The 25,146-nt window shown below is 57.2% G+C and overlaps 1 protein-coding gene across 10 annotated transcripts; it reads right to left on the bottom strand.

Moving 5' to 3' along the window:
- Positions 1-521: 521 nt before the first annotated feature.
- On the bottom strand, positions 522-25,093 carry USP19 (ubiquitin specific peptidase 19). 10 transcript variants are annotated; one of them, XM_062631695.1, is made up of 28 exons: positions 24,957-25,051; positions 21,565-21,664; positions 21,166-21,410; positions 19,508-19,564; positions 18,296-18,424; positions 17,597-17,730; positions 16,889-17,296; positions 15,802-16,069; positions 15,519-15,675; positions 15,342-15,413; positions 14,718-14,833; positions 14,242-14,456; positions 13,751-13,952; positions 13,534-13,667; positions 13,207-13,365; positions 13,019-13,129; positions 12,757-12,867; positions 12,495-12,596; positions 12,040-12,180; positions 11,767-11,885; positions 11,433-11,570; positions 10,989-11,353; positions 10,247-10,357; positions 9,562-9,778; positions 9,137-9,289; positions 8,872-9,035; positions 8,611-8,789; positions 1,961-2,720 (listed from the first exon to the last, which is right to left on the bottom strand). In XM_062631695.1, exons 3-28 carry the CDS (start codon positions 21,272-21,274, stop codon positions 2,487-2,489), a joined length of 4,305 nt encoding a protein of 1,434 aa, XP_062487679.1. In that variant the 5' UTR covers positions 21,275-21,410; positions 21,565-21,664; positions 24,957-25,051; the 3' UTR covers positions 1,961-2,486. The 10 variants fall into 10 exon arrangements, with proteins under 10 accessions (XP_062487685.1, XP_062487687.1, XP_062487679.1 ...); XM_062631701.1 differs by lacking the exons at positions 1,961-2,720; positions 24,957-25,051 and adding an exon at positions 522-757; XM_062631703.1 differs by lacking the exons at positions 1,961-2,720; positions 24,957-25,051 and adding an exon at positions 522-757 and having other exon boundaries at positions 14,242-14,450.
- Positions 25,094-25,146: the final 53 nt, after the last annotated feature.

Below are 25,146 nucleotides of genomic sequence, written 5' to 3'. Positions count from 1 at the left end.
CCCCATTGGACGTGACGCCTGCCCGAGGCTTGACGGGACTTGCAGTCCCGGCACCGGGGGGTACCGGGGGATACCGGACACTGGGGACACTACGATATAAAGCACATCGCGTGCTGGAACTTGGAAATGCCGAAGCATCAACCAGCACCGGGACAGCTAGCGGTACGGAACCGGGACTTGCAGTCCCGCCGCACCGGCACTAGGGGACACCGGGGGACACCAGCAGGCAGTAGGGCACTGAGATTTGCAGTGCCGCCACAGCGGTACCGGCGTACAGCAGGCACTACGGCGATGACAGCGGGTGACGGGGTACACGAACGGACTCCAAGCGCTGAGGGGACACCGGGTGTCCCCCTCCATTGAGCCGAGAAACACCCGGCACTGAGGGCCATGGCGGGGACAGCGAGCAGGGAGCACCCAGGGGAGTGGGGGGACAGCAAAGGACACGGTGCCCGGGGGCGTCAGCAGCAGCAGAGGGCGTCAGGGGACAGCAGGCAGCGGAGCCGAGTGGAGTTGAACGAGTTTAATGAGTGCAGGACAAACCCCGACCCGACCGCCACCACATCCCCCCCCACCCCGGTGCCCGGCCCGGCAGCACACCCCATGGCAGTGCCCGCGGTGCTCAGTCGACTTCTTCCATGCTGCTGTAGGAGGGGGTCGGGCGCTCGGCAGGGCTGGCGAAGCGCTCGGGGAGGCCTTCTGCAGCCGGGGCTGCTTCAGGGGCCAGGCCGGATCCAAACGGCACCGGGGGCAGACCCTGCAAGCAGAAGGTGGGGATGAGAAGGGAGACCAGCACCCTGCCCACCCATCTTCTTCCCTCCTTCGTCCTGGGGGAGGACAGCACCTCAGTGTAGGGACCCCACACTGCAGGTACAACCAGGAGAGCAGGAGGCGATGGCAGCCCCCGCATGCTTGGGGGTACCTGCCTGCCAGAGGAGAGCCAGGCTGCAGCACGCTGAGCCTCTCCCCAGCCCGGCACTCGTGCCCCCGGGGCTGCCGCGGCCAGGGCCAGTCTGAGCAGAGCCCGACGCCCCGGCATGGGCGCGGGGCCAGCATCGGTGAGGCCGGCTGCCAGTGCAGGACCAGAGGGGATTTCCAAGGGCTGAGAGGGCCCTGCCGGCCACCCAGCTCCATGCAGAGCAGGCAGCAGCATGTGGGTCCCGACCCACAGCCGGAGCAGAGGGCATGGCCCTGGTGCCGGGCACTGAGTCAGCCCCATGAGGCCGGCGCTGTGGGTGAGCGGGGGAAGCCGGCGAGCCCCAGAGCTGCAGACAATGAGGCGACTGTTCCAGGACGGACACCTCATGACCACGGCACAGCCTGCGGTACGGACCCGGTACGGCGCAGCACGCGTGCAGAGAGAGGTGCAGGAGCGAGGTGGCGGCTCCCCGCTGCGCTGCTTGAGCAGCAGGCACTAACACAGGAGAGCTTCCTCTCTGCCAAGCATCCTTCCCGAGGCAGCCAAGGGCACCGGCAGTGGGACAGCGATGGAGACGGAAAAGGAAGTCACAGGGCTCTGAAGTCACCTCTCACACCCAAACACGCCGGAGCAGTCTGAGCCATGCTCTGCCAAGGGCAACACGTCTCAATGTCAGACACCGCGGGAGCTGCAGCCCGTGGCCCAACCCCACGGCACGGTCTGCTGCTGAGCTCCTTGCACCTGGCACGTGCCCCATGGCACGGGCAGGCAGAGCCCAGCCCCGAGCCTGCTGCAGCACAGGGTGCATCCGGCCCTCGGTGCAGCACAGGGCACAGTCCCCATGCCGGCTGTTCCAGAGTGGCCTCAGGCACAGAGAGGTGGCTCCAGTGTGGAGTCCCTGCCCTTGTGTGAGGGTCCCAGCACACCAGGACAGGGATGCTGCAGCTGTTTGGAAAACCTGGATTTACTAACACACAGAGGTCCCAATGTGCTCTCCTGGCAGAGACCCCCACGGTGCTGGTGGGTGCTCATCGTGGGCACCCCGGCTCAGATTACCCTGATCCACAGCAGGGGTGAAGGGGAAGCACAGCAGCCCTCAGTGACAAGGCCCCAGCATAGGGGTAGAGTGCACAATACTCCTGGTGTAGGGGCAGATGCACTAGGAAGCTCAACAGGAGGGATTGGGCTGGCCCAGGAGCCACAATCACACCAGGCCCAGGGGTCCTGCAGCAGCACAACTGGACAAGGAACTGTCTCAGGGCATCCTGCCCTTGGAGCAGGCTCTTGGCAGGTCTCTGCTTCTGTCTTGGGACCAAGTGGAGGTGCTCAGTGTGCAGCATCAACATTCCTTCCTGAGCAGCAGGTAGCCACGAGGTCTGCCCCACATGCAGCAAGGGTGAGGGAGGGCAGAGGGGCTCCTGATTCTGTGCTGGCACGGAGATGCAGAGCAGACAGGCAGGAGCCGACGGCTCCACACTTCCCTCGGTGAGTCCTTCCTGGCTGCTTGTCCTGCTGCCATGCAGCATGACCTGGAGCCCTGCGCCTGCAGCTGGCTGTGTGACTGTGCCTATCTCCAGCGGGTCTGGTAAATGATCGGGTAGAAGACGTTCAGGAAGAGAGCCACAATTGCGGCCGTAGTGGCCAGGACAAAGTATCTGATGCAGCCTTCATCTGGGTGCTGGTGGGTGCCCGGACTCTGCTTCTGGCCATGGGGCCTCCAGGGATTTCTTGCAGGCCTTTGGGGTGTCTCGAGCTGCGTGTCTTGTTCTTCAGCCTCCAGTTCCTGCCAGATCAGAGAAGCCTGCGATGTGGAAACCTGCGTCAGCACTTGGAGAACACAACAGGCAACACCCCTCGCCATCCCCCGGGGCAGCGGCTGCGTGCCAGCCCAGCCCTGTGCCCAGCCAGCCGCCCGCCTCCCCATGCAGCACCAGCACTGTCGCGCCCGCCCCGATGCGATGCTCTTCGGCAGCGCTGGTGCTCAGAGCAAGGTCTTCGTGGGGCTGTAGGGAGTGGAGCCGGATCCTGGCAGAGCTGATGCGCTGGCATTGGCAGGTCCAAGCGGCGAGGGGGCAGGCAGCAGCCAATCAGAGCCCAGCTTTTGTGATCCCAACTGGATCTCCCAGCCAACAGGCAATCCAGAGGCAGCCGGGGCAGCAGGAGCAGGAGGCACGGTCACAGCACAGCCAGTCACAGCTCTGCTTAGGTGGGTGGGGATGCTCTGGCAGCCAATTGTAGCCCAGCTTCCAGGATTATCTGCAGGCAGCCAATCACAGCCTGGCCCTTCACAGCGTGCCGGTGATCATGCAGAGTAGTTAATCAGGGAGCAGGTCTCTGGAGAGCACCCAGTGTTTGGGAGGATCCAGGTGATCCCGGCAGGATCCAGTACACCCGTCGTTGCCAGATCCAGTGCACCCATCACTGCTGGATCCAATGCACCCATTGCAGAGGGGACAATGACCCACTGAGCCCCAGGGGGATCCAGTGCACCCATCATCATGGGGATTCAGCACTGCCAGGGACCACTGAGCCCTGGAGTGCTCCGGGGTGTATGCTGAGCTGCTGCAGGATCCCACTGCCAGCACAGGATGGCCAGGGCAGCCTGTTGCCCAGGAGCTGCTCCAGGACATGGAAAGCCTCCCCAGACAGGAGCTGTTGCAGAATGACTCTAGGAGCAGGACCATAGAGGCCTGGAGGACTGTGCGAGCAAGGCAGGGGGTGGCCCCCACAGGTAACCAGATACTGGAGGTGGGAGGAGAATGTGGAGGAAGCTGTGGGTCTAACCACTACTGTTATGCCAAGGAGGAGTGGCTGAATACCACTCCTATATAAGTGAACTGCGTCACAAATAAAGTAGAAGTTTGCTTATCACCCATATTGGGTTGGCCTGTCTGCTTCTCCTAGCCGCTTACAAATGGCACCCAAACAGGGACGCGGACTACAGGGCCCTGGTCACTGGGGACCTGGAATACAACGCACCGACTAGCGGGGACCCAGAATACAGGGCCCCAGATAGCGGGGACCCGGATTACAGGGCCCCGGTTAAGGGGGACCCGGATACAGGGCCCCGGTTAACGGGGACCTGGATTACAGGGCCCCGGTTAGCGGGGACCCGGAATACAGGGCCCCGGTTAACGGGGACCCAGATTACAGGGCCCCGGTTAACGGGGACCCGGCACGGTGAGTGAGCGGCGCTGGCGGCAGCAGCCAGGGAGCGCGGGCAATGCTGCTGCGGTGGCGTGACGGACCTGGGTGCTTGGACTAACCGAAAGGAGTCCGCCACTGGGGCGAACCAGACACTGCTGCGTCGGGAGGCCGATCCGGAGACCGAGGTTACAGGACAATCCAGGAGAAGACGATCCAGAAAAAGCCGCCATGAAAATGGACCGAGAGGTAGCCCTGGACTTACTACAATGCTTTTTATAAAAGCGGGGAACTGAGCCCTGAACTTCTTACAGTGCTTTTTATAAAAGCAGGGAATTGAGCCTGAGACTCTAAAGCAGCTAGCAGGTCTAGTGGCTGAAGGGAAGGCTAAGGGATTTTTTGTAGATCCTAATACAGTTTTTGAGAAGAGTGAGTGGCGAAAGTTTGGTGATGAACTATCTGACTCAATGTTTAATGATGATAAAACGGCAAAGAAACTCGGTAAACCACGGAGAGAAGTAATGAACTGTATAAAAGGATACAAGGCAGAAAATAAAACTGCCGCGGTAGCAACGGAGAAACTAGGAACAGACGTCCCCGGTCGGTTGAAACCAGGGGAAGATTACAACTCGTTCCCCCCCCTCAACTCGTGGGAGCCCAGGGTTTCCCACCCCCCCTTTTCTCCCCCTCCTTCATCAGAAGGTGCAGCGGAGGAGGTGTAACCCCTGCTCCCCCACCACCCCAGTTCTGAAAGTAGGGACTTTGAAAAGGACAGGGAAAGTATATTAGAAGGGTTACGCATGATGAATGTCGAGGAATCCGAAAGAAAGAGGGCGGTGCCTCGGCACCGGATCGATGGCAGCGCCATTTTGAAGCACGCAGTAGAAAACAGAGATCATGCGCGAGCGGGAGATTTAAAGGAACTGCGAGCCTCTCCAGCCCACTATGCCCTAGAGTGGAAATTTTTAACTCAGTCACGGAGGAGCCAGGTCTGCAGATGGCTACATACTGAACGAGAGACATCTGATAAGAAAGACACAGCTGCGAGCAACGGAGACCCCGAGTTCGGCGCAGGATCAGCCCCCGAATCCCCTGAATCCGAGCCAGATTTATATCCTCTGCTTCCAGACCCTGACTCTTCGTCTCCCGGGTCGGTCTGCTCAGACTCACTAGCCCTGGAGACGCTCAGCTGTAACAATGGGTAACCAAGGATGCGATCATTACTGGGGAATTTTCGGCAATGGGCATCTTTGCATATCCTGTGTTTACTACACAGCAGGGGGCTAAAGAGTGGGAAGCTCTTGATCTCAAAATAGTTAAGGAGGCCTGCCAAACAGTGACCACGTATGCGTTAAAATCCTCTTATACTCAAGTTGTATATGTTATGATTTTTTCTTGCAATTGACAGGGAGAGCCCATACAGTTTCTCTGTGATACTCATGTACTAGAAGTTGGTAAATATAAGTATGTCCAGGTTTCTGTCAACCCTTGGAGACCTCTGTAGATACTGCTGACCACTTCTCCCAGCACAGGCTGGCCACCTGTGTCGGAATGAGTGTGCATTTTGGTCAGTATAAAAGCCCAAGCCTCATACGACGTGGGGGAGGCAGAGCCTCTGCGGGGACACCCACTAAGGTTGAGCCTGCCACCTTGCACTCCAATGATGCTTCTCGGAGCTGCTTTGCTATTAGTCTCCACAGGGTCCTTGTGCCACGTTCTGTACGTGGAACTGTAGTGGGAGTAATGATTGTCTGGAGTTTGTGCTTCAAATATTGTGTAGTGTGCTTGTGGGATCCCATACGCATGTGCGTGTGTGTGTATTGAGGGCAATTGGTGTTTTATGTATTGTTGGGTTCATGTAAAAGTTTTTAACGGGTAGCTTTTAACATTTCGGGCATGAAAGAGTTAATGTAAAAGTGCGGCTGCCGGCAGGTACTTATAGTTGCTGCGGAGCAGGCCGGCTTTTGCAGGGATTAAAAAAAAAAATAATACAAGAGAAAAGAGCAATGATGCAGCAAACTTCTCGACAGTTAACAATGTGCAGTTTAACCTGTCTGCTTCTCAAGAACTGATAACCTGGGGGAGGGGGTATATTTGTGTTCTCCTGCCTACAGGTCCATGGCGACTGCCTGCAGTTTGTGAAGCCTTGCCATGAGCTGGACAGACGAATGGAAAAACCTGATGCCTCAGCTACAGGAGCTGACCGTGAATACCCCAAGCAGAATGAGATAGAGGAAGAGAAAGAACGATTAACTGCAAGACATCACTTGGGGACAACTGAAAAGTAACATCCTGAATATGTGTGCTTGTAAAGTAGCTATTATTAGAGGTTGTGATTTTGTGTATAAAACCACCTGTATTTACTAGCTAGTTGCTAATAAGAAACTGCACCTTGTATTGTATAGATTTGTCACTTGTAAAAGAGATGTTAGAGTATGGAAATTTGCAGTAGCTGCTAGAAAATGCTAAGGCAAAAGCTAGAAAGATTTTAATACAATGGTAGTCTTATAAAGCAGGTGATGGAACAAATTAAGAGGGTGGGAGAATTCCACTGGTAAGAAATTTCTTTGGCTAGTCCCTCACTGCCATCAGCATCTTCGACATGCTGCTGCACCCTGTAACAGTTACTCTGCTAATGTAAATGTGTGTGTGCCTTGCTGTAGTAGCGACTTGTTACTGGATAAAACAAAAGGGGGGAGATGTGGAGACAGTGTTCTCACGGGAGAATGCATAATTGGTACATAAACTTTGAATAGTCCTGAAAGATACAGCAAGGCCATGAGAGGCCTGAAGAAGCTTAAGCAAGCAAGATAAGAGGCTGGAATTCACCAAGTTAATGAGAACTGTGGACTGTTGGCAAGCTTTCAAGGTTGAGTTCTCACACCTGTGTTTAACCAATTATATGCTAGTCACTAAGGGTCTTCAAAACATGTATCCAATCATAATATGCCAAATCACTGTAAGTGCTTCAACCAGGGCCTTGGCTCAACTAAGCAGACTGGGTTGCTGAGTTGCTAAGCAGACAATTCTACATCGAAGGCAATTTCTGATTTGTTTTAATGTTGACTCTGTGAGACATGCAACACTGCAGAACCTTTTGCTGTTGGAACAGGGATAGGGATGTGAAGAGTTTGATGGAATGTGTTGTATGAGTCTCTCTGATTATGCTAATTCGATGCACGCACAGCTGAGAACCCTGGCTCAGCTTACCCAGCAATAGTAAATGAGCAATATCCTAAGAATAACTAGATGGTTGTCTTCACGGGGCATTACAGTCAAACACTGCTGTTTAAAGTATTGCACTTATGTATCATTGTTAGGTTAATCATCGTAGCTATTAGACTTGCTTACAGTTGTGTGATAAAACAGGTGAACAGAATAACCCATAATGCCTTGCTCACACAAAGAAAAAGGGGGGAAGTGTTGCAGAATGACTCTAGGAGCAGGACCATAGAGCCCTGGAGGACTGTGTGAGCAAGGCAGGGGGTGGCCCCCACAGGTAACCGGAAACCGGACATGGGAGGAGAATGTGGAGGAAGCTGTGTGGGGCTAACCAATACTGTTGTGCCAAGGAGGAGTGGCTGAATACCACTCCTATATATATGTCACAAATAAAGTAGAAGTTTGCTTATCACCCATATTGGGTTGGCCTGTCTGCTTCTCCTCGCTGCTTACAAGGAGCGGCCCAGGCAGGCAGACACCAACTTGCCAGACAGCCCCTGGCTCCAAGGACAGGCAGCTCCTGTCCCCAGCCGAGAGCCACGATGCCAAAATCAGCGCCAGGCTGAGGAATGCATGAGCCAGACGGCCCCATGCGCAGCTGTGCAGAGCTGAGCATTGTCCTCAGACCCCACACATCAAGCACAGGGGGAAGAGCTGCAGCCCAGGATGCAGGGGGCTGGCCAGGAGGGTGCCGAGCTGTGTCCCCCTGTCTGACACTCACATGAAGACCAGTCCACCCGCTCCCCACCAGCACACGCGGAGAGCACAGTGCTGCCGGCACAGCCCTCCTTGCCGAGTGGCCCGGCAGCAGAGCCCGCTCTAGCAGGTCTGCCTCCAGCAGCACACAGCAGAGGCTGCCAGGCTCAGGCTCAGTGCTGCCCTTGCCTTTTTTGCACCTAGCTTGGCCCTGAGCTGGGCCCCAGCACACAGAATCTCCCCCTCACCCCGACTGCGGTGTAGCTGCAGAGGGCAGGTTCTCACCAATCCCTGGCACAGCCAGAGCCTACCACACCGCTCACAGCCTGCCTCCAGTGCAGACACCAGCAGAGTGAGCCCGGTCCTGCGCCCTCCCACCCTGATGACATGAATCAGCTCTCCTATAGTCCCTCAGTGCAGAGAGTGTCCCATGCTAACAGCAAGAACAGGGCACTGCAGGCCATAGTGCCTGGCTGGTGCAAGCTCTTCAGTGTCCAAGAGGGACAGGCACCGCAGCGGTGCCGTGCCAGGCTCCACGGGTGCTGGCAGAGACAGGTCAGGCCCTGCCCATGAGCACGGTTCAAGGCTTTGTGGGCTCTGACAGTGCCGAAAGGGATGCGAGCTCTCACCTGGCTGGCAGCAGCTTCGGCAGAGGGGGTGCGCTCGGCTCGGTGGTCCGGGGGGTGCCCTGGCAAGGGTCTCTCCACAGGAGAGTTCCTCCGGCGGTAGAACAGGACATAGGCGTATCTGGTTACCACTTGGCTCTCATCCACGGTGGTGACTGTGCTGTCGTCAAAGAGCCGCCAGCCTGAGGAGGAAAGAAGGGTTAAAGTGAGCAGCCAGGCCACTGAAGAAGCAGGGCTGGGGACAGAGAGGGGGCAGATCCTCACCCACGTCGCTGCGCTGGCTGTTCTTGTCATTGGGCAGGCGGGCGTACGCTGTGTAGTGCCCCCCGATCATGCCTCCGTAGTGGTTGATCACAGCATACAGGTCGTACACGGGCAGCTGCTGCTCGCCCTTCCGGCCAATGCAGAACTTGCTCAGGTCCAGGTTTCTGGGGAGAGACATGGGGACAGTCAGGGGCTGAGCAGCATTAGGATGGCAGCACAGGCAGTGCCAACCTAGGCAACCTTGTGCCCCTCCCCAGGCTCTCACCGGACAGGGAAGTCCACCATGTCATTGATCTTGTCCCTCCAAATAAAGCTACGGAAGGAGAAGCGCTTGAGCTGGATGCTGAGGACATTGGGCAACCGCCACAGCATCAGCTGCTTGGAGGCTTCACGGTGCTGCTTGCACTTGGGGCAGTACCTGGGGGAAGAGCGAGCTCATTACCGGTGTGGGGAGAGCCTCAGGTCACCCCCAAGGTCCCCCACTCAATGGGATGCAGGAGGTCTCAGCCTCCCCTGCCAGGATCAGGCAGCACAGTCCTGTGGAGTGCTGGCATTGCTTCCTGCTGGCTTACGGCCTCCCCAGCGCTCCTGCCTGCCAGCAGCAGCAGTGTGCAAGTCCAGGCAGCTCCTGGGAAACCCCCGCTGGTGCCTGGACCCCCGGACTGGAACCCACCCTGCCACTGTCCTCACCACGCTTCCTCTGGGGCCAGAACTTCAGGCTTGGTGAAGAGGTTGAGGCACTGCTCCAGGGTGAAGTGGCCAGCACGGGCTGCTTCGCTGGCTGAGCCCGGGTCCTCCATGCACTCCAGCTCCTTGGATTCCACCAACACAAACTCCTTGAGGCGCTCATTGTTCTTCCACACCAGGGCGAGGGAGCAGTCATCTGTCAGCTCCAGGGGGGTGTCACCTGCAGAGGGGGCACATACCTCACATGCCTGGGCCAAGCCACTTTGTTGGGGCTAGATGCTTGCTAATCCCAGCTCGATACAGCAGTTATACACTGCTGCCAGGAAGGGACCCCATGGCCAGGTTCACCACCCCAGAGCAGCAGAATCCATAAACAGCAGTGGACAAGGCTGGCAGCACCTACATAACCAGCACTGGATGAGAGCATCCCATTCAGACAAGAGGTGACTCAGAGATCACAGACCCTCTGTGGATACAGGAGACTGAAGGGAATTGATCTATTTGCTGAGTAGAGCAGGAATGTCATGCCAGAGAAGAGCTTCCAGGCTCTATACAGCAGAGCCATGCCCTCCCCTATGCCAGATAAAGCCTGGGGGCCACCATCCCATCTGAGTTCACTTTGTGCTGGGCAGCTGCTGCCAGAGGCCATGAGGGGTAAAGGTGGCACTTCCCATGGCCCTGAGCTCACCTTTATCTTCCAGCTTGTACTCTCTGTTGGCAGCATCGATCTTGTTGATGTAGAACTGTGTGGCGCGGGCGCTCAGCGAGTCTGGAGTGTGCTGGTACCCAGGGATGGCAGCTGTGGGCAGGCAGGGACAGCTCTGTGGTGGCACTGCCTTGTCTGCCCTGCGTAGGGGCCAAGAATTCGCAGTGCTCCCACCCCCACCTCACATGCTACGGCCTTGCAGGGACACAACCACGTGCCCCGTGTCCTTGACTATTTTTAGCAGGCGCCTGCCCCTGGCAAGCTGTGCTCCTCTGCCTTGCCCCTTTGCTGCACATTGCTGCCATCCCCAGACAAGTGGCTGGAAAACGTGACAGGCAAGCAGAGCGAGAGGCTGCTCCCGTGCAGCTGAGTCACAGCGAGGGAAGCGCTGCGCTCGCAGCCCAGAGGGGCTTGGCCCTCCCATGGGAGGCTTCTGCCAGCCTCCACCTTCCTCCCCACCCCTTTCACTGCAACACAGCGCTCCAGCCCCGTCAGGTCTCCGCTTTGCTGCCCCAGGGCAAGGCAGAGCGTGGGCAGGAAGGCATTTCAGGTGGGGCAGTGCTGCCAAAACACAGCTCCCAGGGCCTCGTTTATGTTCCCAAACCCAGCTCACAACAGATACTGTGGTGGAAGGTCAGCTCAAGAAGGGAGAATTGCTCCTGTTTTGTCCTGGGGCAGCCCAGGCTCCCGGCACAGCCATGGTGAGCACTGTAGCACTTCTTACCTTCTGGCTTGAGGGCTCGCTCATAAGACGGCTCCTTCTCACAGCAGCTATCGCCCTGCAACAACATGTGCTCGGGGAAGCCTGAATCCAGGCTCAGCAGGGAACTCCTGGCTGCCAGGACCTTGCTCCGGTCAGTGCTGTTATCTCCGATCTCTGGATGCAGCTCAGGCACAGCTGGCGACAGAGGGGGCTCCTGCAGGAGGCTGGAAGTCCTGTCCCTGTCCTCCAGCTCGGGGGCAGAGGTGGCTGATGCACAACTGCTCTTGGGCAGGGGTTCCAGATTGTCCGGGAGCAAAGGCTGCAGCCCCTGCTCTGGTGACATCCGTGCCAGCTGGAACGGAGGCTGGAACACACTGACTGAGTACCTGTGCAAGAAGGTAGGAGTCAGAGCAGGGCAGGCACAGGGCTCTGGGGCGGGGGCACCCTCCTTCCCTGCACCCTCACCTTGCGTAGCCCTCCAGCAGCTGGGCCAGGCGGGCGTAGGTGAGGCGGGACTCGGGCACGCTGATGAGGAAGGGGAAACCGATGTTCTCGGGGCGGCACAAAGCCTTGTGGTCTGGCCAGTGTGTTTTCTGACATGCCCTGTAACACATACAGCCCCTGCTGAACCCAGCATCATGACCAGCCCGGGCAGAAGCACAAGGCCAAAGGGGCACAGTGGGGATGAGGGGAGTATCATGAGCCAGACTGGATCCTTTCCATCCCACATGGTGGAGGATGAACAATCCCAACCAGCCCTTCCAAGCAAGAGACCCTCCCTCTGTGGCAGCCAACTCACACGTTGCAATAACCGACTCGATAGCACCTCGTGCAGCGCTTGAGTTTCTCATCCTCCGAGAGCTGCTTCTTCTGGCAGGCTGCACACTTGGCCACAGGGCCGCTGGGCACCTGCGGACGCTGCAGGAGAAAGGACCCATTGGGCAGGGAAGGGCACCTGCGCAGGACAAGGCAGCCTCGGTGGGCATCGGTGCTCACTGAAGCTCGTCACCCTTGCTGCAGCTCTCCCCCTCCTGCTCAGCCTCACAAGTAGTCTCAGTGTTACCCCTCTTACCTGCTGGACCTGCAGCTCCACCACCCGCTCCTTGGCCAGCTCTGGGGACAGCACCTCAAAGCAGAACAGCAGGTCCGTGGGGGAGACTGTGTCGAGTGAGTTGGATGGCAGGAACATGCGGTGGAAGTGATTCTTGATCACCTGCCAGGAAAGCAGAGCAGGGCTGTGTGAGGGCTGTCCCACGCTTCCTCTCCTCAGGAAGCCTCAGCCCTACAATGAGCTGTGGGACAGCGGCACCACAGGGATGCTGTGCTCAGCTCCCTACCCCACCAAGGGAGAATGGACATCCCTTACCCTCCTGATCTGCCCAGCAGCACCCTGTGCATGACACTGCCAACCACGACAATCCATCCCATGGACGCATTGCATATGGACAAGCTACTATCAGTAAACATGTTCCCTGCAGTGCTGTGGGAACTGGGGCACCCACAAGAGTAGCCCGTGAGCACACTCACCTCTGCCAGGCGCAGGTTCTCTGGTTTCACACGCACACTGTGGGCCACTGAGTCAAGCACCTCCATGGCACTGGAGTTCTCCTTGCTGATACTCACGAGGAACTGCCACCAAGAGAGCACCACATCAGTCACACCACACCAAGGCATGCGTGGGCCTTACTTAACACAAGGCTTAGCCTGTGGGCACAAGACCAGCTGCCTGGGGCACCTCCAGGAGCACTCTCAGGCTCCCTCCCCACCAGAGTAGATAATGTCCTTTTACCTTAATGGGTTTCTTGTGTGGCTCCTTTGCAAAGTAGTACACAGTCAGCACCTTCTGCTTCTGAGGAAGGGGCACCGGGAGGTACAGGAATGGGTCAAAGGTGATGGATACCTGCAGATGAGGGAACACACTCAGTTGTGGGAAGTGCCTGGGGCCAAAATCAATGGGGCCACCTCAGCATTGCCCTGTGAACTGTGCTTTCTGAGGGTCAGGAGCCTGCTGTATGGCCAGGACAGGGACAGAGACTCCAGAACTGTCCTACCTTGGAACACACTGGGCACACCAGCTTGGATTTGTACTGGCCCTGGAAGAGGTCCACAATGAAAGAGTCGTTCCTCATCTTGTGCCGCTGCCAGGCCTCCTCAGCTACAACCTGCAGGGAGAAAGGGCTTAGCAACACACTGAACTACCCAGGCTCTGGCTGCTCTCCCAGGGAAAGGCCATCCTCACCTCATCAGGCCTCCCATCTGAGTCAACAGTCTCTGTGTAGGGCTTGTTCTGGATGCGGTTGAGGTCCTCATGCAGGCCATCGAGCAGGAAGGCCATGAACTCCTGAGCATCGTGCTGGGCATAGCCAGTGAACTGGCTGGCTTTGCTGGCCACGATTGCCTGGAGGAGCACATAGTCAGGGCTGGCCAGCAGCACCACTGCTTCACACACAAAGCCTAGATGCACCACGCGCATCCACCTCACTCTGTGGCACTAACAGGGTAGGTAGGTACCCATAGAGGACCCTCAGCAGCTCCTGCTTGGCTCTGCTGCTGCCTGCAGCCCTACCTTCAATTTTGAGGGCTGGAAGGCATGGTGTGTGCCCTTCCACAGCGCTCGCAGCAGCATGGCAAAGCCGATGGCCAGGCGGCCCCCCGTCCCCAGCGGATTGTTGTAGTTGATTTCCGACTCAAAGGACCGATCTGTAAGAGATGCAGGAGCTCAGGGTGGTCTCTGGCTGCATCATCTGAGTGCAGGGCTCTGGGGACTCCTGGCCTGGGCTCACCATGGAAGTAGTCACGCAGCTCCCGGGTGTTGGACAGGGACTGGATGACGCTGTTCATGAAGCAGGTGTTGCCCAGGTTCACCAGCCCCGTGAAGCCAGGTAGACAAACCTTCTTCTTCTCATCCTCGTCCTCATCATCCTCCACGCTCTCGGTGCTCACCGGGCTGTGTGTCATCGGTGGCACCATACAGGTAGGTTTGGGCTGCCAAAGCAGAGGTGGGTGTGAGGGTGCTGCTTTGGGGGAAACACCAGGGGAACCCAAAAGCCTAAGACACCCCTTAGAAAGGGCTGGAACCATCACACCATCTCCCACCAGAACTAAACAGGCCAACCGCCCCTAATCCTGCCAGCTGTAACTGAGCAGTGCTGCTTCCTCCTGCAGGAAGTTTGCCAGTCTCCAGAGTGACACCAAGGAGCTGGGGTCCCATTAAAAGGACAAGTAGCCTCCCTTTTCCCCCCACCTAGGTCAAACCCAGCAAGGCCCCTCTCACCGAGGGAATGTGTGGCTCTTGCTTCACTGCCACGTGCTCTTGGGCTGTACGTGCTGCCACACCATCCAGACCCCCATCTTCCACACGTGGCTTCTCTTTGTCGCTGGCTCGGGCCTCTTCCTTGCCGGATAGGGGGTGCTGGTTGCTGCCAGGGGGGTTCTTCTCCAGAGGGGTAGGGCCTGTAGGCATGGCAACCTTTGCACCACCCACTGCACCTTAAAAAGGGGGAAGGGTGGGCCTGTGGTTAGCAGCACCGCGCAGTCCATGGCAGGGCTGAGGCACTCAGTCCATGCTCATACACAGGCTCTCTTACCCCTCTTCCCTGTGAGCAAGGGGAACAGCAGTGCCCTTCCCTTAGCACTCATTCTACCCCACATCCCTTCCACCCACACCCGCTCAGCCCTTCTCCATCCCCACCACAACTGCACATTGGAGGACACAGCCCCGGCAGCAAGACAAGGAGGCAGGGTGCAGACCTCGTGTGGCTGGAGCCTCCAGCCCACCCCAGCGCTGGCTCTGGCGTTTCTTCAGGCAGACATCAATGCGAGACACCGTGAAGTTGTATGTGCACTGGTTTGGCTCAATAAGGTTCCTGCAAGACAAGCAGCAAGTCAGGGGTGCCCCAGAATGCCCCCCAAAGCAACTTCAAGTATGATGAAGCCTCTGCAAGGCACAGCCATGGCCCCCAGGGACCCAGCTAGCATTGATCCCAAGGTGGCCCTGGAAAAGCAGGGTGAAACCCTCAAGCCTGGCCACACTGACCACACAGCAGGCCCATTTCCTGGTAGAACCTTGCTCCACATGCACCTTTCTGCAGAACATCCCACCCAGAATGCACACAGGCTGCTCTGACTCTGTCCCCTAGACCTCTAGAACAGGCTGGGGGGGGAACTGCAGGCAAGGAGATGCTGGGATTTCCTCCCTTGCAAGCCACCACACTGAGCCACGGCAGCCCAGGCTTGGGGCATTAGTGCAGCATGGTGTTAGGGAAAACCCCCAGGTACAGAAATGAGCATTCCCTACACACACACATCAGCTGGGACTGGCTCCTGCTCCAGCTCTGCACTCTCAGCTCCCCTGCCCCAGTGCAGGAGCCGTACCTGAGCTTCACCTGCCACCGGAACACTGTGTGGGGCCCACAGCCAGGATGGAGGCGAAGGAAGTTTGTGTCACTGTGAAGAAATGGGAAATGAGTGAGAAAAGGTGAATAAAGCAGTAGCCCAGCCACAGCCAGGAGCTCTGCAGCAGCCTGGCACCATCCAGAGGCACATTTGTACCTTGTCTGGAACACCAGTGTGAAGTCTTGCTCCCGGAACAACACTTTGGACGTCTCCTTGTGGATCTCCTTCACGTAGACGTGCACCACCACCAGGTCATTGCCCTTCTCGTATGAGTCATTCTTGACAAAGGTCAGGCTCACAAAAGGCTCTGGCTCTGAGGAAAGCCACAGAGAGAGATGTTATGTTCCTGGCACGCTTGAGGCAGCTCTAGAGCTTGACCCATTAGAGGTCCCAGATGGACCTTCTTGACCAGGCTGACTCCTTGGTTCCAGCCACTCACCATCAGCTGCTGCTTCTAGAGCCACGTCATCCTTGGACCAGTCCCTCTTCTCACTGCCTCTACCCAGAGGAGGGGTGGCCACTGGGACAGCCTTGGAGCTCTCTCCCAGCACAGGTGTGCAGTCCCGGCCCCGCAGGGCCTCAGCAGGGCTGCCTGGCTGCAGGACTCTCTTCTCCACACAGGTGGCAATGCAGTGGGGGAACACCTCTGTGGTAGCTGCAAGCGGTGGCATCTCCACTGGAACTGTCTCCTTGGCCAGCGCCACAGCCTTTCAAGAGAGACACACAGTAACAGACATCGTCACTCCTGAGCTGCGAGAGTCACCCCCCGGCTCCACAGTCAGCTCCCCCATGCTTGACTCAGCTCCTTTAATACCACAGTCCCGTGACTGTGTGGTCCTCACATTCCCCTCTCCTCCACCACAGCACCACCCATGGCACCCCAGAGCCCATCTCATTAGAAGGGATGGGTCCCTGTGGATGGATTTTTAGCAGAGAATGGCCACGTTCCCAAGTCAGCAAGTGCCTACATGGAGCTTGACATGAACCAAGGATGAAGGAGGACGTGGGTAAAGAAGCAAAAGTAACGGTGCAAGCAAGATAAGAAGAAACTAAGATACAAAATAGTGGACTGTTAGCAAATTTTAAAGGTTAAGTTCTCATATGCTTATTTGATTGTTACTAGTGGCTGTGTGCTGCAAGAATATGTATCAAAGTATAGTATACTAAGCTATTGTATATGTATCCAATCATAATACAACAAGCTATTGAATATGTATCTAATTATCTACAGCAAGCTATTGTAGACGTATCCAAATATTATACAGTGAGCTATTGTAAATGTAACCGTAGTTGCTGTGTGTTACAAGAAAATGTATCCAATTATAATAAATATATCTGATTATAATACAGCAAGCTATTGTAAGCAGATGCAGAGAACAGTATAGAAAGGATTAATGCTTTGTAATAAACGACTTTTGTCTGATCACATTGATCTCTGCCTGAGTCCATATTTTTTCTGCAGCAGGTCCCTGTGTGAGCAGCATCCCCTGCACCGGGACTGAGGGCGCAGAGGTGTCCTTGGGTACCTTCTCCAGTGGCACGGCGAGGTCCGCAAGGGCCGAGGGTGCATCTGGCTGGCTGGCTCTGCCGTTGCGGCGGCTCCCGGCCCTCCCGCTGTGCCCTTTGCTGGGCTCCACGCTGCCAGTGATTCTGGCATTGGGCTCCTCTTCAGTGGGAGCCACTTTGAGGTAAACTGCCCTCTTGGCGCTGGGGCCGCTCTGCGTCCCTGGGCTGGCTGGGCTCTTCCCTCCCAGGGCCTCGCTCCTTCCCGGAGCACGCTTGGGGTTGGAGGCTTCCCGCCGGGATCTCGGCAGTTCTGCGCTTTCAGCCCGTGGCTCTTCAGAGGCCAGCTCTGCAGAAGCAGCCTTCTCCTTCCCGTTCTCCCAGCACGCGGCCCCTTTGGCCAGCTCTTTGGATCCGTCTTTCCTTCTTTTCTGTGAAAAGCAGCACAGCACAGTGGGAAGGTATCCAGGTAGCAGCACCCCTCACATTCTCCGACAGCCCCCCACCCTCACTCCCCTTTTCCAGAGCTCCACTCCAGATCCTGGAGGCTTTGTGGCAGGCAGAAACAGGGGTACAACGATGCCCCCCTCCCTGGGACAGAGGCAGCTAGCTCACTGCCCTCATGCAGCACATGGATGCAGGATGTGCCCCATGAGCAAGGAGTGAAACCCTCACCCCAGCTCCCCTGGGTTCCATGAGCTCTCTCAAAAGGCAGATCCTCCCCTCCTCACCAGAAGCGAAGACCAGGTATGGAGTGGGATCTTCTTCTGAAGCACAAGATGTAGAAAGTTGCCCTTTTTGCACTGGATCTTGCTGCAGGAGCCCTCAATCTCCTCGAAGAACTGACAGCTCCACTGCCGCCCATCTGCAAGCAGAGGGGGACCAGCAACTCAGGCAGAGCTCCAGTCAGCTGTCACCTAACCCACAGCCTCCTTTCACCTGCCCCCAAGGATCAAGGAAGCACTCATCCAGAGCCAGAGGCTGCAGGCAGGTTGCCACCATCCCCCAGGATCTTTCAGGGCTCCAGCCAGCTTCCATGGATTTGCTTTGTACATCTGGCTGGCCTCCTTCCCAGACCGAAGGCCCTGGGCCTCTCTGCCTTTAGGGCACAGTCACTTCTCTAAAGGATACCCAGGGCTGACTCAACCATCCCATCAAGCAGGGGACAGAAAAGCACCAGCACAGGAGTGGACATTTGTTCACTTGGTGCAGAGGACAGCTCCTGCCCTCCCCAGCTCTGCACCCTTCTTCTTTTACACTGCTCTCCTACCAGCCCTGCCTGCTGGCTGAAGCTGTGCCAGCTGAGAGCAGGGCATTGCCCCTGAAGGGAAGGTTTTATGTCTGCCTGGATTAGCCCCACATCCAGTCCAGAACTGTGCCAAGCCCCACTGGAGAAACATGCACAGCAGTTTCTCTATTCCCCACTATACCTGGTAGTTTGAGCACACAGTCTGTGTCAGTGAAAGCAGCATCCACATCCTCCACTTTCAGTGCTTCGCTGCCCAAATTCAGCTTGACAATGATCTCATCGGCATTCTGCTTCCAGTCCAGCAGCAGCTCTAGGAAGAGGGAGGGAAATGTCATCCACTCGCTGGGGCATGAGCCTGCAGTGCCCACTCCTCAGCTGAGAAACTTGAGCCTCAATGCACACTTGATTCAAGGAGGTCATTGCAGGTGACACTCACAACCTGCTCCCATGGGACAGGCCACAAACAAGAGCACATGTTGTGGAGCCCAGGTGAATCCCAGTGGGAAATGGATGGATCAGGAAGGCAGCGCTGCTGGTGGGTCCCACCACATGCAGCAGCGGCGGGTGGAAGAATGGGTGGTTCCTGCCAACTACACAGCAATTACTGCTTTCCCAGGGAATGAGGAAGCCACAGAATGACTCTGGGGGATTCAAGTGGACTCTGACCACAATCAGCAGCTGCCACTTCCCTTTTGCCTGTGCAAACCAAGCAGCCTGGCTGCAGTCACCAAAGCACTGTGCTCCTGCTGGGTGAGTGCTGCTGACACGGCTGAGACATGGGCAGACCCACCAAGAACACAAAAAAGGTGAAGCAGCAGCACCTTGCTGCAGGCAGAGCCTCCATTGGTGCCTGCCAGGATCCAGGTCTGGCCCTGTGGCATCCTGATGTCTTCAAAGCAAAAAGGTGATTGAAATCACCTTAATTTCAATCAGTTTTGTTGTATCCTCTGTAGCATGAGGATGTCTACTCTGTCCTCAAAGCAGTCCTAGACCAAGCAGAAACCAGCCAACAGATCCCAAGCCATGGATGACATGGCTTGTGATCTTACCAGGCCAGCATGGTCCCCTGCTCAGAAACAAGCAGGATGCTGGTGGCAGTGTGTCCCAGAGCTATGCTCAGTGGCACTGTGTCACCCAAGTTAGACACAGCCTGCCACGTGCCCAGGGCCTCTTCCTTGCAGACAGCCCTTCCCACTGTGCACTGGAGAAGGTGCACCTTTCTCCACCCTGGGAGGGCCATACCCTGTTAAGATAAAGGCTGCAGCAAGGGAGCACTTAGGTTAGTTCTGCTCAATGCCACAGCGTGGGGCAAGGACAAGGTGAGAGCTTCGGATCCCTCTGCACAGGGCACTCTGTGGCCATGCACTGGCAGCTGGTGCACACCTTGACTTACCCTCCTCTGAGTCCTTCTCCTGGGCAGCCTCAGCCTGCTCGAGCTCAGAGCGAGACACTGGTGGGCAGAGAAGCAGAGTGTGGGCAGGTCTGTCATTGGCACCTCAGAGCATGGGCTGGTATGGATGCCCAACACTTCACACTTCACCTTCTTCTCCCCTGAGCCGCTCCACAGGCCTCTCATCCTGCACGTGCTGCTCACTTCCCTCCTCTGCTTCCTCACACCTCTCCCTTCCCCAGAGCCCTGCCTGCAGCACCACAGCAAGTCAGCCCCCAGGACAGCTGCTCTGGGCCATACCATCATATTCTAGTCCAAACAGCACCACAGTGGGAGCACAACACATCACTGCAGTACACAGTGATGCTCTGAGGCATGTTTCAGTGTGTGCAGTAATCAGGCTGTGTGTTCCTGCTCAGCCCCTCCAGCCTTAGAGGAGCCCTGCCTGGATATGACAGAAAGAATCCTATGTTTGGTTGTGCTCAAACCAACCCTGCTGTAACGAGAACACCACGTGGCTCAACTGCACTTTAACATTTCCATTCCCACACAAGCTGCCAATGCCCACAGCCAAAACCTCCTTCCAGATCAGGCTGGGGAACCAAACCGACTTGATACCTAATCCCTGCTCCCCAAAAGGACTGGCTTCAACAGCCAGAAGCATCTCAGGGCCTGCTCCACCCCCAACAGGGTGGTGAGCTCTGCCTGGCAGGGGCCTCAAAGCAAGAGCACCTCAGCCTGGAGCAGAGGAACAGCAGCGATGGGAGCTGAGGTCTCCACCCTGGACTGCCCAGAGAGCTGTCACCACCTTAATTCACCAGCTATGAACCAGTAGGAAACCTCTGCTGACCACCACAGTCACTAATGCAAAGGTGCTGGTGGTATGAGGAGTGCTGCAGCAGCACTGCTCAGAGGATCTACAGCTTGCTGGCCCTGCACAGAGGGGATGTAGAGAGATACAGCCATCTCCCATGCAAGAGAAGGTACTATTCTGTATCCTGGGATTTCACATCAGGGACTGCCACCGTTCCAGCACAGCCCTCATTTACCTTGGCCTATAAAACACCCTGTGATTTTGAGGTTACAACAATCCTAACGGAGCAGGCACAGAAATCCAGCCATTTTCCAGGGCCTGCATCCTGCCCGCAGGCATTCACTACACCTGAAGCGTCACTTTTGGTATCACATACACAGAGGGAATGACTCCCCAGCAACAATTCCACTGGAGCCACACCTTGGCCTGACACAGAAGTTAACGCACCAGCCCCACCCAGAGGCCCTGCATCTGGCCTCAGCAATAGCATGGGATCCTGCACTTCCAGCTCCAGCAGCACCCGAAGGCTTCAGCCCCACTCAACTCCGGATCAGGGCAGCTCAACCCAGCCAAAAGCAGAGTCTAAAAACAACCAGTAAGGCGAACTTCAGGCTTAAGCTAACAAAGCCACAGGCCCGACCTTCCTCACACAGTTGGGGCTAAGTAGTGCTCGAAGGAAGGAGGTTACAGGTCCAGAGAGGACAGTGTGCAGAAGAGGATCCCACATCACTAGGGTTACCATAAGCTGCAGGAAGTGCTTAGTTAAATCTGCTTATCCAGCAGCAGATGGCTGCGGGGCTGAGAAACCATGGGCCTGCTCCCCACGGCACTGCTGCGGGGCTCTCACCTTCCTTGCTCTCCTGGTTGGCTCGATCCTTCTGCTTCTTCTTGTTGGCGGCATCATCCAAGCCCCGAGTTACCGTCCTCTGGCCGGGGGCATTGGTACTGCTGGACATCTTCAGCCGTTTGGAGGGCACAAATGGCCCGCCGGGGTCGGTGATGGAGTCTGGGTCAGGGTTGCGACGTTTTCTTCCTGGCCCAGCTATCTTGGCGACTCTCTGTGGTCAAACCCTCTGGCAAGGAACTGGTGGCCTAAAGACAGGAGAGAGCGAGCATGGCAGGAGGAGTAGATGGAGAAGACCCAATAGCATCAAGATCCACGCTCTGCCCCAGGCCAGTGCCCTCACACGATCTTTGCTGTGGCACTGATGGGAAGCCCCAGGCAGCGCTGGGTGAGGAAACCTACCTCATCACAGCTGTTACCACACTTACTGCCAAAAACATGGGCCTGTCAGAGCTCCCAACATACAACCGGGGGTCTTCCACGTGTGCCACACATTAAAAACCTGGAAAGGTGGTTTTTTTTTTATTGTCATGCTTGTGGCTCCCATTACAGCAAACCCTGGCCCAAAGGAGCCGCCGGTGCAGTAATGACACCTGGAGGCAGAGGTGAGGACATGGGGCAGCCCCAGGGTGTGAAATGCAGCCCGTGGGGTCAGGCTGCCCCACGGCTGCGGCCGCGGCTATTTCAGTCAAGCAGTGCCCCATGTAAGAGGGCGGGAGCAGGAGCGAGTAACGCCCTAAGAAGGAAGAAAGGGGAGAAGCAGGAGCAGCTCCGGCCAGGCTCCCGTGACAGATGAGAGCGGAGCTCCCTGGCAGGAGCAGAGTTCCTCCTCTCCACCCACCAGCTCAGAGCTCAAGCAGGAGCGCTGCGCCTTGCATATTCATCTCCCCGCTGGGTTACAGACAGCAGCAGCAGGGCCTGGCCTGGAAACAGGACACCTCTGCTTCTGCTGCCCCAGGGAGACCGCAGAGTGCTCACCCTGCTCCCTTGGACATGCCCTTGCAGGCAGCTCCCCTGGGGGGTGTGGAGCTGCGGGCTCAAAGGCCCACTCAGTGTCCTGCTCTCTGGCTTCTCTCTTGGGTGTACATGGCTTTGATAGAGGAGAGATGGAACAACCCGCTGACAGCAGTCCCACTCAAGGTGGAGGCAGTGGAAGCAAAGAGCTGGGAAAGCTTCTTCCTCTCTTGCTGGCCCTGGTAGCACACCCTGTCTGCAGGGGGTTGCCAGTCCACATGGATCCTGCCCACCCTGCAGCAGCTCCCGGGGCACTGATTCACACCTCATTCTGCATCCCTGCTTCTGCCTGAGGACACAGAGCTGAGCCAAACAGCACCTTGTTCCAGCCCAGCTCCACTGAGCCTGCCTCTCCCTCCCTGCCCTCAGGAATACCCTGTTCTGCCCTTGCCCCTAGACCTACGACAGACCCCACCGCTCTGCTCAGATACAGACAGGGGAAGGAAGCACCTCCAAGGGAAGTACTTGGTTAGAGGGAGCACAAGCCCCACATCCCCAGAGTGCTTGAGTTCTATAGATCCTCAGGACAGCAAGTAGCCAGAAACAAGGAGTTGCAGCCACAAACAGAAGGGACCTGAGAGAGCCAGGTCCTGCCCTGCCCTCAGCCCTGGCACAGCCAGCCCCATGCCAGGCACCGTGCCCAAACCACTTCACCCAACCCTCCCTCGTAACCAAGAGCCACCGACGCCAACAAAAAGCTCAACACTAATTCCAGCCCAGCTGCCTGGCACAGACACCTCCCACTGCTGCGTGGAGAGGCCAAAACAACCTGGAAATGAGGAAGGGCCTGGCATTAGCCCTGGACAGCAGTGCCACCCCCAAACTGCTGCACACACTGGGTCTCACCAGGACACAGCAGCACCCCTGGCTGCAGAGGGAATGGGAAGGGCCCCTCACTGTGCTTCGCAGGGCTGGGTCTGACACAAGCAGCACGCTGTGGCTCAGCTCCAGTCCCCAGTGACACCAGAACAGATCAGCTGCAGAAAATTCCCAGCACCCAGAAAGTGAACCACTGGGTTCCCACTGGGTTCCCACTGGGTTCGGGAAACTGTATTTTGTTGAATTTCTTTTGCCCCTATGGTGAGAGCCCCAGGAGGAGCAGGAGACAAGAAGCAGCAACTGCTTCATGAAGGGCCAGTGAGGCTCCATTGCCTCCTTCCTGTGCCTCTGGAGGGGTGGCACAGGGTAACTGCTGGGCAGGGTGGCAGCAAGCTGAACAAGGACCATCCTCTGCACAGGAAGGTGTGAGGAGAACCACATGGCTGTGTGCTACTGCCCCTCCTCCGTGAGAATCCTGCTGCTCTCGCACGCCAGTGAGGGCTCAGCTCCCTCAGGTGCTCTGGTGACAGTGATTCCTAAAAGCCCCAAGAACCTAGAGCTCTGCCAAATTCCAGCTGCCAGACTGACTGCAGTCCAAGGCCACCGTGGGCAACACAGGGTTTTGGAGGAGTGTAGGCAAAGCAGCTATTCCCATTAATAGAAGTTATTCCCATTCACCTATTCTAATCATACAATGGTCTGGGTTGGGAAAGACCTTACGATCACCCAGGTCCAACCCCCTGCCATAGGCCTGAGCCTTTCTGCCTCTTTGCCACCAGGAAGCACACAGCCAGGCAGGACATTCATCCCCGGGACATGCAGAGCAGAGGGTTTGGCACTGTAGGAGCTGCTGCAGGGGAGTGATGGCGAAAGGCCACTCTGGGTGGATGCCAGGGGAACCTCCAGGGCACTGGTACAGGACCTAACTCAATCCTCTGAGCTGCAAAAGCCTGGTCTTGCTGCTGAGCCTCTGCTGTCCAGCCTTGTGCTGCTGCAAGCACCCATGTGGCTGCAGCATGTACCAAATCAAGATAGCAGCCAGAGGGAAATGCTGTCTTGCCACAGAGCAGCTCCCAGTACAGCTCATGCTGGGGCTGCACAAACACTTCCACTGGCCACAGGAAAGGGGAAACTCAGGAATGGGAGAACGGGGAGAATGGGGACTGGGGAGAAAGGCTGTGCCTTCCTATGGCAGCGCCAGACAGGGCTAACGTAAATGCTTAGGGAACAACATCAGAGGGTGCACAAGATGTAATTCACCCCCTGTGTCTGAGGCACATTTAGCAGGAAGAGGTCCCCTGGTTCTGCTCTCAGCACCCAAAAAGGGTGGCTGTGAAGCAGGTTGCCCGTCTCCCAGCTCATCCTTCCATACTCCTCCATGTCCCAAATACAGCTGACAGAAACACTTCCCATGCACACAGGTACTTCCATCACCTTCTGCTCCTTATCTCCCTGACAGATCAGAAACCTCAAGACTCCAGCTCATCTCTTCCTTCAGCTTCCCAGCACGCCCGACACACAGGCTGGGCCAGAACAAGCACAGACCCCACACAGCGTATGGAAACCACCGCGTGCACCGCACCGTGCTTCCAGCTCCGCGTTCCCCAGCCCCTCACAAGACTCTGGGGGTGATGAACCCGACAAGTCACCGCCCGGCATCCAGAGAGGGAAGGGCGGCGAGAACCGTGCGAGGCCCCCGCAGCGGAGCATCAGATCCCAGCCCCGGCTCCACCCGCGGCCCGGCCCGACGTGTCCCCCACACCCAGCCAACGGGCCGCATCCCGGCCTCACACCGCCACCGGTGCCCTGCCCGCCGGTCCCGCCCTGCATTCCCGGCCCCGCACTCGCTGCCGGCCGCCGCGCGCGCGCACACACACACACACACACACACACACACACACACACACACACACACACACACACACACACACACACACACAGCCGGTCCCGCGCACACTCACTGCCGGCCCCGCTGCTCCACTTGGTGTTCGGTGGAGCCGATCTCCCGAGCGGGCCGATAACGGCGACAGGCCCGAGCCCTGTGACGCACTTCCGGAAGCCGGCGGACGAGACCATGTGATACGGAAACACGATTGGGCGGAGGGAAGGAAAGGCGAGGGTGGCCACGTGACCACGAGCCGAAGCCGGCCG

This window comes from Pezoporus occidentalis, unplaced genomic scaffold, assembly GCF_034315485.1.
Source record: "Pezoporus occidentalis ecotype Australia unplaced genomic scaffold, CSIRO_AGI_Poc_V1 ctg371, whole genome shotgun sequence".
In the NCBI taxonomy this organism is placed as follows: Eukaryota; Metazoa; Chordata; class Aves; order Psittaciformes; family Psittacidae; genus Pezoporus; species Pezoporus occidentalis.
Note: the sequence above shows the minus strand (reverse complement) of the source record. Positions and strands in the feature narration are given on the sequence as shown.

Bases quoted from the DNA above. Each gene is read 5' to 3' on its own strand.
- USP19 (XM_062631693.1), bottom strand. From the start codon at position 21,274: ATGTCCAGCAGTACCAATGCCCCCGGCCAGAGGACGGTAACTCGGGGC. The intron at 13,366-13,533 runs GTAGGGCTGCAG...GTGCTCCTCCAG, and splicing joins TCCAGCCCTCAAAATTGAAG to GCAATCGTGGCCAGCAAAGC. The intron at 9,779-10,246 runs GTGAGCTCAGGG...CCCCCTCTGCAG, and splicing joins GTACAAGCTGGAAGATAAAG to GTGACACCCCCCTGGAGCTG.